The sequence below is a fragment of the Petaurus breviceps genome, unplaced genomic scaffold, assembly GCF_028583685.1.
Source record: "Petaurus breviceps papuanus isolate PSGF00001 unplaced genomic scaffold, PetGlider_PUasm1.0 90903, whole genome shotgun sequence".
NCBI classification, from domain to species: Eukaryota; Metazoa; Chordata; class Mammalia; order Diprotodontia; family Petauridae; genus Petaurus; species Petaurus breviceps.
In genome coordinates, this window is record NW_027187376.1 from 3104027 (window position 1) to 3117306 (window position 13280).

The window sequence follows — 13280 nt, forward strand, 5'->3', positions numbered from 1 at the left end:
ATTCTGCACATGATAAGATGGACAAGAACCTTAAGAAGTAACTGCAGAACTGTTGTACAAGGCACAGATTCTGTCTTCTCTACACCAGCTAAAACTTTCAGGTTGTTTTACACAAATGTCACACACTTAGAACTCTAATGAATATGGAAAGTCTCAATTTTCCAAGATTCATTATAAAGGAAGGGGGTTAGTTTTCAGGAAGAAGACTTCTCTCTTCCATTGATGAGCTTTTGGCCATTAAGTTCATTCATTCACTTAATAATAAACATTCATTAAGCACCATATTACTGCTAATGAGAAGTTCTGATAAAAGGTTAGGTAAGATAGAGTTGAAAGAAATTACATATATTGAGATTCGAAGTCTTTGGGAGCTGCTGACACACACTTGATATGTTTCATGACAACAGAGAAATAAGACCTATTTATGCTCATCCTGATGATGATGATGGCAATTTACAAAGATGCACCTAAGAGAAGACTGTCTGATTTTGAGAGGACGTGACACAACTCTGACTCACTCTTAAATAGGATCAAACTCATTAGAGTAAGACTAGTAATTTGGTAGGATCTAGAAAGCTACCATACAAACATAGTCAACCTTCCAAAAAAACCCAACCAAACAAACAAAACCCAAATTCTGGATGCTTAGGAATGAGGTTTAACTGGGTTTATACAGGTATCAGGGCAATCATGACTCATATCAGTTAACCAAATATATGCACTGCACAAACTATAAGTTGCTTGGTTTCTAGACCTTTTAATACAAAACAGGTTAAGGAGGTCGTGCAATTTTTCAATCAAAAGAAGTAAACAACATCTCATGATTGAAGCTGGATGTGGGATCCTGGACAAGTTGCTCTAAACAAAGAAGACAACCTAGTTCACTGGTTTTTTACTGTAGCAACTCTGTTCTTTTTTCCATAATCCCTGCTTCTAATGAAACTGATTTTAGCACAATGTACTACTCGAAATATCCTTTGTCCATCCCTGAGGACAGGAGAAACGCAGAAGAACCTTACCATATTTCTCTCATCGCAGACTTTAAAAAGTACTACTTATTTCAAAATTTAAACTATCTTTTCTATTTAAACTCAGTTAAACTCAGATGAACAAAAGTTCATCTGTTCCTATTCCCAGATAATATTTCGCTGACTGTATCAAGTCCTAGTATATTGCAGAGCCTTTCAAATAATAATCATAATTACTCGAGAGCTCACCTTAACAATTCATATAGGAAAAACCAAGCAGATGAAAAATGCTTATTGTCTAGCCTGTTAAGTTGGTCTATCAGGATGGATAGATGGATATTTCTATAAATATCTAGATATGTGTGTGTGTTTATAAGCATGTGCATACACACACACATATATCTTGGATATATGTCCATATCTATATATCTACACATTTAGATCTATCTAAACACTGCCCTTCTCCCACCCTGGCCCCCAAGACACATATCTTGGACAGACTCTTTACAACGAGCTAGGTCCAGAAGAGAGAAGGAAAAATGGCAGGATGGTTTGCATTTGGGAAACTGTATTCAACAATGTTGGGGCAGCTAGGCAGCCCAGTGGATAGAGTGCCAGGACTGGAGTCAGGAAGGTCCATCCCCCCAGAGTACAAATCTGGATTCAGACACTTATTAGCTGTGTGACCCTGGGCAAGTCACTTAACTGTCTGCCTCAGTTTCCTCATCTGTAAAATGAGCCAAGAAAGAAACGACAAACCACTCCCATATCTTTGTCAAGAAAACCCCAAATGGGGTTTCAAAAAGTTGGACATGATTGAAATTTCTCAGCAACAAGATCAATAAATTCAACAACTTCAGGTTTCTCTTTGAAACAAAAATCTACCTTTCTAAAATCAATATTTTTCTGATGATGCTATATAGTTGAGACTCACTGAACACCACCATTTACAAAGAATCAAAATTGCAATATAATAAAGGGCAATACAGAGATGCAGGGCGGATATACACAGGTCAGTGCATATTACTAATGATGAACTATGTGACTGGCATAATCAAAAAGACACAGGACAGGTGGTGGTCTGATCATAGAAGAGCAAGGATAATAGAGAACCTGTCAAAATGGTACCTTGGTACCCAAAAAAAGAACTAAAGGAAGATACCCAGCGCATTGGGGGTATCCCATGTGGAAAATATAAGAGAAGACATGGATAAGAGTCACACAGGATGGGAAGGTATAGATGGCTGTGATCTGTACCTTTGGACACAGTATTCACATACATAAATCACAGATCCATTGTAATATTTAACTAAGGGCTAAAACTCAAATGTTCTCTTTTATAGCAACTGTGAATACAATTGCTAGAAACTAACATAAATGTATTTATCTCCATTTTTACATAAGCTGTAATAAGAATCCTAAATCTTTTCCAAGATTCCAAAGGGTAATATCATGATGGAATTGGCATCAGTTTTCTCATTTGAGTCAGCTTCTGGATCTTCCACCAAGAACAAAATCTGACTCAACAGACTGCATGTTACTGATGAAACTAAGCTAGTCACAATAGCCTCTGAGCAATATCATAATGGCATGCTGGCCATCTTGCCACAGTTCTCCAAAACAGAATTCTCACAATACACTGATTTTGATAAGGTAGGTGCTATACAACAACTAAAGAGAAAGTAACCTTCTAGGAGTGTTAAATAAGTTCAGGGAGCTAAGACCACATACAGACGCGTGCACACACACGCGCACGCACACGCACACACACGCGCGCACACACACGCACACACACACACAATGCACAGAAAAGGCTGACCCTATAGGGCATAGCTAAACACAATGCTACCATGAATACCAGCCTGCAATGATGATGAATCTGTAGAGGGGAGCTCAGTATGAGATATAAAGCACTGAGAGGAAAAGCTATAGACCTACATCTTATCCATGCTACATCTGGAGAATGAGCTGGTTATCAGTACAGGAAGAGAGAAATCTCTGTACTATACATCGTCTAAAGAATTCTAAGGATTCTGGGAGGAAAATGAGATGAGGGGGACTTTGGTTTCAAGTCCACTCTAAGGCAGGACTAAGGAATTAAATTAGGTATCAAGAATGTCAAACATATAACACTCCCAAGTGCGGCCTACATCAGATCAAAATATAATTGGGAAATATTTAACAAAATAAGTAAAAATACAATAAAATATTGATAACATTAAATTTCAAAACAAAGTATGCAACACACACATATCCTTATGCATAGTTTAGTGGTTGCCATTTCTATTTGAATTTGACCCTACTGGGTAAAACTAAACTTGGTTCTTCTAATGTCAAATCCTCAGAATTGAGTCTGAAAGTACCTGCTTCCACAAATGTGTCTCAGAAACCATCTTAGTTCTATTCTGTCTCGTTCCAAGTTTCTAGTGGACTATCAAGTGGCAAACTGAAAATTCCAAAGTTCTGGTCCATCATTGGTGTTAATATGATGATTCATCAGCAAATACTACCTTAGGACATGACATAGCAGCTCCTGAGAGCTCCCCTTGCATGCTAGTTATAATGTCTAATGAGAGACAATCTTTGAGATTCTTACAGAGAAGTGCTACATGAAATATCAATTCAATCTTGCTCCAGTCAAGATTTTAAATCTTTTAATGCCATTAAATATCTACTCTGTAATGTAAAACAGATGGGGTGCCTCCACTCACCTTCCTTGAAGTTGGCATTCTTTTGTCTCACTAGGACACGGAAGTTTTCAGCTGGGTTCACACTGCCAACCTAAAAAACATCCAAAGACAATGGCATCTCAGACCAATTTCCTTCTTTTTCTGGCATCACCCCAGGCAATACACATTGTTTAATATGGTGCATCTGCTCTTGTGAAATCGCAGAGAAAGGCCTTTCCCTTCATTTCCTTTTTCATGGCCCTGCTCCAAAGCCAGAAGTGTCATATGGCCAGTACCCGACAGCCTGGGCTTTCTTTTAACTGCTTTTATACCAGCTCATTGTCTTTCCATGGAGCTCAGAGGCAACAGCATCTCAGACAAACAACTGTCTTGGCTCAGTTCTGCTTCAAAAACTAAGCAGCACAGATTGCTTACTCATCCCAGCATCCAAATAATTAGGAATAAGAGTGCTCTGCAGATGTAGGTATAAGGAAAAGTTCATGTGATTCTCTAAATCAGATGTCAAATGAAATGTCCTACACATTACATGTAAACCACAATACTCCTGAGTGTGGCTCAAACCAGATTAAAATATAAATGAGAAATATTTAACAAAACAAATAAAAATAAAATAAAGCACAGAAAACATTACATTTTAAAACTGTAACCATGCAGCCCACAGGGATCCTAATAACAGTTAAGTGGCCCTCAATTCTAAGTTTAGCACTATTGCTTTACATGCCCTCTTTTTTTTTTTTTAAGCAATCGGGGTTAAGTAACTTGCTCAAGGTTACACGGCCAGTTATTGTTTCTGGGTGTGGTGCTGAGTATCTGAGCCCGGATTTGATCCAGGTCATCCCAACACTGGAGCCGGTGCTCTTACTCGCTGAGCCACCTGGCCGCCCCTACATGCCCTCTTTTTGAGGGAGGGCAGGAGATGATGTATGTTGACATTTGCAACTGAAACAAGTGGCCATGCTGAACCTGGACATTTTCCTAAAGATGTAATATGAAAAAACATACTGTACAGACACTTGGAGGGGTGTCAAATTGAAAACCCACACCTCTCCAAAGCTTATGGCACTTTGAGATCATGCTGATGTTCCTTCATCTTAGCTTCCAGCCCTAATGATGAAGAGGAACCACTCAGCCCACAGAATGGGAAGCAAGGTGGAGTGCCCAGTTTGGTTCTCCAGCAAATAAATTTTTACTACATGGTGTTTAAGGAAAGCTTCTCGTTTACTTTTACAGCTGTTATTCTAAAAGCACAGAAGGACAAGTTCTCACAGAGAGATAAAATGTAGCACTTTTTACCTTCAAAATAGGAGTAAAAGTGAATTTACATTCATAAACTGTACATAAATTTTCATTTTTTAATAATCATTCCATAATATATATATATATATATATATATATATAAAATTTTTACTGGTAGTGGCTGTCCTTGAAGTTAAGAAGTGACAATATTATTTCCTATCAAAAACTTCCCAAAATGAAGAACCAATAATACAGAGATTAAAGCAGAAATGATTCACAATATACTTAGAAATACTCAAAAACATTCTCATTTTCACTGATAATTTTTCTCCTTCTGCAAGCCTCAGTCAATGCAAGTACTATAGAATGGCTACTACGCCCACTGTTTTTATGTGTCTATTCTATTCTTTCTTCTCAAGAGAATAGGAAGTACTAGCTCCTACTTCTTTCTCTTTAGGAAGCTTCCTTTCATCTCTATTCCTAATGTCCACTAACCCAAAGGCATTACCTTCAAATACTAAATACTCTCATTAAACATGGAAAACCTCCACTTTCAGGAACCCTGAACTTAATGGTGTGTTTCAGAGAAAGCTGCAGCACAGCAAGTGCCATTTTGCTTAAGACTTCTTCGTATGCCAATGTCCTTTTCCCCTGGACAGAGTTCATTATTCTAACTATAAAGAGAACTCAAAAAACAAATCCGGTTTCTAATTCCCTCCCCCAGCAAGAATAATCTCTGATACTAACAGCCACGCTTCCAAGAAGGTCAATGTGCTGTACCGATAATTTTGTGACTTTATTAAAAAGAAGAAAAGAGAAGAAGGATAGAAGCAGGGTTTTGTTTTGTTTCTAAAGGTAAGGAATGAGAAGACAGCAGATTATTTGCCAATGATAAAGTTACTAGATTGAGGGACCTGCAATGAAATCCTTAAATCTTTGACAAGGAGTGGAAATGAGTCAAGACTTTCTTACACTGGTGATGTTGCCCTCAGCCAGACTGGAGATACTAAAGTTGCCTTCCTCATCCTCGGTTTTGACTTTTTTAGACACATGGCCATCTTCATGGCTAGGAAAGAAACAAACAAATTAGTTATCTGGGTTTTATACTTTTGTCTTAAAAAGAAAAAAAATTGGGAAATGATAGCACAGGAGTTCCTGGCACTGGCCCTGACTGCTGCTTGGGGTTTCTGTGAGGAGCCTGATTTCTTTCCTCAGTGCACTGAAGTACAAAGACCATCATTGTGGATTTTCAATACTGGCCTGGTGACAAGACTGGGAGAGGTGCAGTAGCTTCATCTTCTGAGAGCAACTGAGATAGAAGGGAATGACTGACAAATGGCTCTCGAAACAACTCTCGACAAGGATCCATATTTTATAAAGAACTATTTGGGTTCCTATGAATACAAACTCTGCTTAAGATTTCACAACAATGAGGGAAGCTTCTTAGCACATACTCAAGGAAAAAAGCATCAAACTAATTTGGCTGAGAGAAAAGTAAAAGAAGAGAAGGAGGCTCCAGCCCAGTCAGCCCCGGAGAAAGTCAAAGTGGAAGCAAAGAAGTTTGTGAAAACTGGTCGTCCAGGCTACAAAGTGACCAGCAGGACAAAGAGATGGCCAGCAGAGCCTCCTCTCTTCCAGCCTTGACTATGCTGAGAATGCCATGCCATCAGTTCATGTCTGCCTATGAGCAGAGGATTGACCCCCTCCACAGAGACTGGCAGTGTCTTTTAATGACAGCTGAGTCCTATGAAACTAGTTTTCAAGGTGCCAAGTAGAGAGACTGATGAGGCTGAGGGGAAGTTTTGGATCCACTGGAACCAAGAAACCAAGGAGTTTTGTCTCCAGTTTCATTTTAAGATGGAGAAGCCTGGCTGGGCCTCCTGGAGTAAAGGGGCCCCCACCAACACTGATGAATGGTTTGTCTCTTTGACCATCTCTTCCAGAGTCCTTGCCGCCACCACCTTCAGGTAGCATGCCTCTGCCATCCATGCCTCCCAGTGGGCCTGCATGCCCAGGCCTTCCTGGGCCTCCTGAGAAGCCCCCTCCTGCACCTGGAGTTCATCCCCCTGATTCTGAGATTCACCCTCCTATTCCTGGGGTATACCCCCCAGATCAGCCATTGAGGCCCCCGGCTTTGAAAACCTAGATGGTTGTTTCTCTCTCTGGTAACTAACACTGTATGTATGTAATGGTCAGACAGCTAGAAGTCCTGTCTGCTGAATTGTGTTGTTTTCTCTGTCTGTATTTTTTGTCTGATTTAACTTTCGTTTGTATTCTCTGAAGTTTAGGGTGCTGAATTTTTCCCCTGAACTAGGTAAATGATATATATTTTATTAAGGTAAGATGGTTAACCCCTTTTTGAATTGCTTTCCTTTAGAAAAGCAGATCAAAGAAACTGTGCTAGCAGCCACCCTTGCTGCTATACCCTCCAGCACCTGGGGTGCATCCCCCAGCTCCAGAGGTATACCTCCCAACCACCTAGGATTCATCCCCAGGCTCCCAGAGTTTACCCTCCAGCACCTAGGGCTCATCCTCACACTCCAGGAGTACATCCCCAACACCTGAGGTGTATCCTTAGGCTCCAGGAGTAGATCCCCCAGCACCTCGAGTTTATCCCTAAGTTCCTGGGGTATACTCCAGGCACCTGAGGTTCACCCTAAAGCTCCAGGAATTCATCTTTAGGCTCCAGGGCTTCACCCTCAAGTCCCAGTTGTATACCCCCAAACCCAAGAACATCCCCCAACTCCTATGCCCCCAATGTTGTGGGCCCCTCTTCCCTCAGAAGGACATGGAAATATTTTTCCTCCTCCACCAACCAAATGAAAAGCTTTTCCTCCTCCCCTACCAAGGTGGTTTATATTTATATTTCATCATTCCCCTGAAGACAAGTTTTGGTGTTTTTTGTATACAGGTTTGAAAGCTGCCTTCAAAGTTGATAAAATAGGTTTCTACCTTGTTTATACTGAATGGAATAATGTGGAATAGTCTTATAAACTACTGTAGACTCTCTATGAGAAGTCACTTGGAAGTAACCAAATTCTTCCACCCCTTTCCCTAGTATATGAGATCTAGGAAGAAAACTTCTGAATGCTTGGTGACTGACTTGTGCAGATGTTCCTAAGGAATATGCAGGGTTGGAGTTCAGCCCTTATCCCTTAGCTTGTTTGAGTGGGTGGGCTCTGACACCCTCCCAAGACTTGGCAAGAGTGCTGACCAGCAGAAATGGCCATGATCTCTTCATTAACCCTTGAGTTTGTCACAGCAGATGTGAATCTTATGTAATAAGGCATAGGTTCCCAACTCCAGGACTTTTCTTGAACCTTAGTCAGGAAAAGGAGGTAGGTTTGCCTCTCTGAAAACATCTGATTAGGGCCCAAGTTAGACTGCAGATGTTCTGTACTCTGTACAGCCAGTTTTTAAGCGTCACTTTGTATTCCTGTGGCATTGTCAATTTGAGCTTGATACTAATGAAGCCAAGGTCATGCAGTCATTCCAAGTACTCAGCCTCACTCCCAGGTAGGTATTTCACAAATGTACGCCCAAGTAACCTGGTATGTGGGTGACTTAGTGGAACCCTTCCAATTCCCTCCCCCATCCAGCTGTCACAAGCCCATGTTCTACAGAGAAAAATGAGGGATTTCACTTCCTCTTCTCCTCTACCCCCAGCCTAGACTTAAAAGCTTTATCATAATATTTCTTTATGCAGTTATATGTGAGTGTTCATTTCTTTCAAAGAACATTGCCTACATATGGTATGGCCATCCACAGGCACAATGGGGAAATACAGGAGGAGACAGTCCCTGCTCTAAGGAAATTAGTTAGGAAATCAAAATAGATACATATACAACACTTAGAGTAACATTGGACTTAACCAGTGTCTGGTTACAGCTTTGTCAGGAGTCAGAAGGGACTTCAAAGGTTGCTAGTCTGTATCTTTCCAAGAATCCCTTTTATAACATTCTGAAGAAGTATCTATAAGACTCTGAAGGAGTAGTTGCATAGCTTCTGCTTGGAGATCTGTGATGAGAAATGCTTTAACACTTGTAGCAGCCTACTCCATTTTAGGACAAGTCTCATGATCTTTCCTAAGAGTACCCCAGATCTGCCTGTGTGCCACATTGCTCCCAGTTCTGCCCACATGTCTTCTCACCCAGTCTGTATTAGTGAAATTGATTTTTTTCAATCCAAGTGTAAAATTTTACTTTCATCACTATTAAATTTCAATTTATTCAGTTGCATAAAAGAAGAAAAAGAATCATAACTGCTAGTAAGAAGATATACAAAGTTATTCTGCCAACCATCTTAAAGAGGCAGTTCGTTGCACAAGGACCTTCTTCCTACCCAAACTGCCTCCCCTAGCTGCCAGGCTGCAGCAACCCTGATTTTGTGTCCCAGGAGTGCATTCATTGCAATTAGCATTCACCTCAAGGCTCCCTTATAAAGATGAAAATGCAAGCACAGATAATGGAAACTTAACTTTTAAGTAATGAATCCATTACCTTTCAGATATTATTTGCTAGTTCCTGTTTCAGAATTGATAGCTATTAGATATCTCTACACAGATGACTTTTATGTATAATAACCATCCTATTAGCAGATATGAGAGCTTTATAAACTTCTACTTAAAACTGTTAAAACTTGGGGCGGCTAGGTGGCGCAGTAAGAGCACCGGCCCCGTAGTCGGGAGGACCCAGGATCGGTTATGGCCTCAGATACTTAACACCCACACAAAAAAACTGGCCGTGTAACCTTGGGCAAGTTACTTAACCCCAGATGCTTAAAAAAAAAAACTGTTAAAACCTGCTGGACAAACAGTAATTAAATATTCAAAAACACTCTCATAGAAATCTTAAGCTGTATCTTAAAAACCATTTTCAGAAAGCAACTTTTAACTTTTCTTTTACAAACCTAAATACAATTTTAGGTTAGATTTCAATATGATCTTTAAAATAACTTTATCTTAAGATGAAAAATCCTATAAGCAACATATATGCTTTTAATGGCACATCTTAAAGATAAGAGAAGAAACTCCAGTTAATAACAACTGAAAATAAAATCCAAAATAAAATGCCCATAATCTCTTTTCTACTGCACAGCATGAAAATATGAGATTACTTTTTATCCCAGTGAACAAAATCAATCTGGTATAAAATTTACTGTCAAAAATGGCTGAATGAGAACTGCAATCTGTAACTAAACTATGGTATTTGTAAACAACATACTGTCTTCAAAACCTCAAGCTAGAGTGAAAAAACTAAACTAATAACAAGATACAGAAAAGTGGTAATCCTAAAAATAACACAATGGCCACTAGGAAAGCAAGTCACTGACATTTAAATAATGAATCACCTCTTATGGCCAAGTAGGGAGATTAAAATCAAAACAGCTTTGCCCTTTCCTGAATTTGGAATAACAAGTAGAAATTAAGAAGAAATGAGGGTGAGAGAAGACAGAGAGCGCAGAGAGACTGGGGGATGTGACATACCAATGGAGCATACCAATCCTCTTTCCTGACTGGGTGAAAATAACTACATGAAACCCAAGAACAAATATATTATAGTGGAGAAAGCACTGAATCTAGAGTTGGCAAGATCCGAGTTCATATTTTGGCTTGGCCTTAGGAAAATTTTACATATCCTCACCTGTAAAATGATAATGTTGCTACAGATTGTACTATATACCTTAGAGAATTTTGGAGGAAACAATTTGTCAGCATTAAATTACCATGTAACTGTGAATTAATATTAATAAGAATATAATCAATAACCATAAAATATCCATTCAATGACTATAGAATGGTTTGACCTCAGGGGAAAAAAAAGGTGAAAAAAACAAATGATATTGCCACTTGACCCTCTCACAATTTGTGTTGAAGAAGTTTAATAAATAGCCATGAAGTAATTTGTATGCCCTAAGTCAAACCATTTTATAGTCATTCAATAAACAATTATCTAACAGCTATATCGTACAACATATGAACATACATTAATCATGGTTCCTCTACCCTCAAGAAACCTATAATACAGCAGAGCTGATGAGACGGGGGTAGCAGAGGGTGCCTAAGAGGAGCAGGGTCTAGAACAAAGGTTTCTAAGCCTGTTTTATATCCTGGGCCCCTCTGGCAGGAGGCAGAAGCCTAGGGACCCCTCCTCAGAACCTGTTTTATATCCTGGGCCCCTCTGGCAGGAGGCAGAAGCCTAGGGACCCCTCCTCAGAACCTGTTTTATATCCTGGGCCCCTCTGGCAGGAGGCAGAAGCCTAGGGACCCCTCCTCAGAACCTATTTTGTTTCCCCACATTCATAACTTAAGGAAACACTAAAGTTCAGTTACTGGAGGTGAGTGAAAATAAAGAGGTCATTTTTTGCCCATCCAAGTTGATGGACCTCCTGGAGGACCATGTAATTCAAGAGAGCCCGTTCTAGAAGTGAAAGAGGGATCCCTAGAGAGACTGAGAAAAAAGTTTTACAGAGGAGACAGAATTTAAGAATACTATCCAGGATCTTTGTGAGTTAGGGAAGGACAAAGATTAATTAACACATTTATTTTACACTTGGAAATATTGATTGGTGGTAAAGGGGGAATATGAATTACTCAAGATCATTTTGAGGTGGAACCATTACCAGAATCTAGATATCCTGACTGAAAGCTAAGTTCAATAAATGGGATTTTTTCCTTAAGGACAGTCATATTCATATTATAAGAAGAATTTTACTTTTTCAGATTATTATGGTAATTTTTGATAAATTACTAGATCTATAGTGCTAAAGAGTATTCTAGTTGTCTTTTAGTTTTTTGAAACAAACAAAAGAATCCCAGGATCCCTGAGGACTTGTATGACCATTCCAAATTCCAAAACACATTATTATTAGTATTGATGTTAATAATAATATCACTTTATATTTTGTACAAAGTTTTGCTGAAGGATTTTAAATATGTGAGTATCTAGTCCTCACAACAATCCTGTGAGTTAAGCAGTCTAAGTCTCCATTGTTAAGATGAGGACAAACTGAGTCTCAGAAGCAGGATATGATTTGACCAGGGTCACAGAGAATTGGGGGAAAAACCAGTGAGTTCTAGCCCAGTGTTTTCAGCCACATTCTCAGTATTATGCTCTTTCCTAAGGAGATATTTAGGCTTGAATTTAGAATTAGAAAATGATTTAAAGTGGGAAGAAAAAGAAAGATAATCTTGAAAGTACCAGTTCTAAGAGGATGAAAAATAACAATATAAAGTACAGAGGTAAACACAGAGAAAAAAAATACTCAAGGACTCTTGGCATTTCTATAAAACACTGGGTTTAAAAAAAAAAACACTTCACACATAATTATTAAATGTTGACCCTTTCATCCTAGGTGTCAACTGACTGAATATGTATAGCACAACAAACATTTATAGATGGATATACTATTATTGTTGGCCAGTTTTTCCTTCCATGGTGAGATGACTGAAGTTTAGTTAGGATGAAATTATATGAGCAGCTAATTATAAATTCCTTTAGGAAATTCATCAGGATGTAGAGGAAAGAACATAGGACTTGGAGTTAGAAGCCTCAACTATGCCATTTACTGTCTGTGTGACCTTGGGCAAGTTATCTGTCTCTTCTGGGTCTCAATTTTTCCATCTAAATAGTGAAGAAATTGGACTACAGTATTTTCAAAGTTATCTCCAGCTCGAATATTCTATGACTGTGCCTTCCGTTGTAGACACTCAATAAATAAATTCTTATTGAATGAATAATTGCTGAAGTTCTCCCAAGGCAGGGGAAGGGGGAAAGAGAAGGGAGTACACAAATGCATGTAAAAATTCTATTACATGTATTCAAGAAATGTAACCAAACAATAGCTCTATAAATGAGCAGGAGAATAAGAATACAAGCATATGAGTTTTCTCAAGAGGGAATGGTACAGAAAGATCTGAAAGTGTAATCAAAGCACAGCACTAACAGTGTTTTTTGGGTAGGTAGCTTTTTTTTTTAAGTAGCTAATTTACATTTTAATCAAAGGAGGAAGAGAAAGGCCCATTTCTTTTCAACAATACCAGAAGGTAATAAAAATCACAAACTGAAGCTTCAAAATTTACCACACACACACACACACTCTCTCTCTCTCTCTCTCTCTCTCTCTGAGATAATCACATGACTGTAGTGAAGTCAAGCTAGGTTGTCTTGGACAGGGAAGGAATCAGCATTTCATTCAACTAGTCCCAAATATTAAAATCAGAGGGCTACACAAGGAAAATATATTCCCATTAAAAGGTCTTACATATAGAAGGGAACATGTTGAGAACAAATAGTGAGAAATACTGGCATCTTGTGGGAAGAAATTGCATCCTTTGTGCTTTTTGTGGAATATGCAGACTATTTCTATTCCGGCTAAACTAAACGCA

At 39.0% G+C, this 13280-nt stretch overlaps 1 protein-coding gene and 1 pseudogene across 1 annotated transcript in view; one reads left to right on the top strand and one right to left on the bottom strand.

The window, feature by feature from the left end:
* Window positions 1–13280, bottom strand: part of XRCC5 (X-ray repair cross complementing 5) — a 131942-nt gene that overhangs the window by 71458 nt on the left and 47204 nt on the right. Inside the window, exons 15-16 of the mRNA XM_069075187.1 lie at window positions 5867–5960; window positions 3680–3749 (exon numbers count right to left, since the gene is read on the bottom strand). Of these exons, the coding sequence (XP_068931288.1) occupies window positions 3680–3749; window positions 5867–5960 (164 nt within the window). The remainder of the gene's footprint in view (window positions 1–3679; window positions 3750–5866; window positions 5961–13280) is intronic.
* Window positions 6032–9472, top strand: LOC138151733 (splicing factor 3A subunit 2-like; annotated as a pseudogene).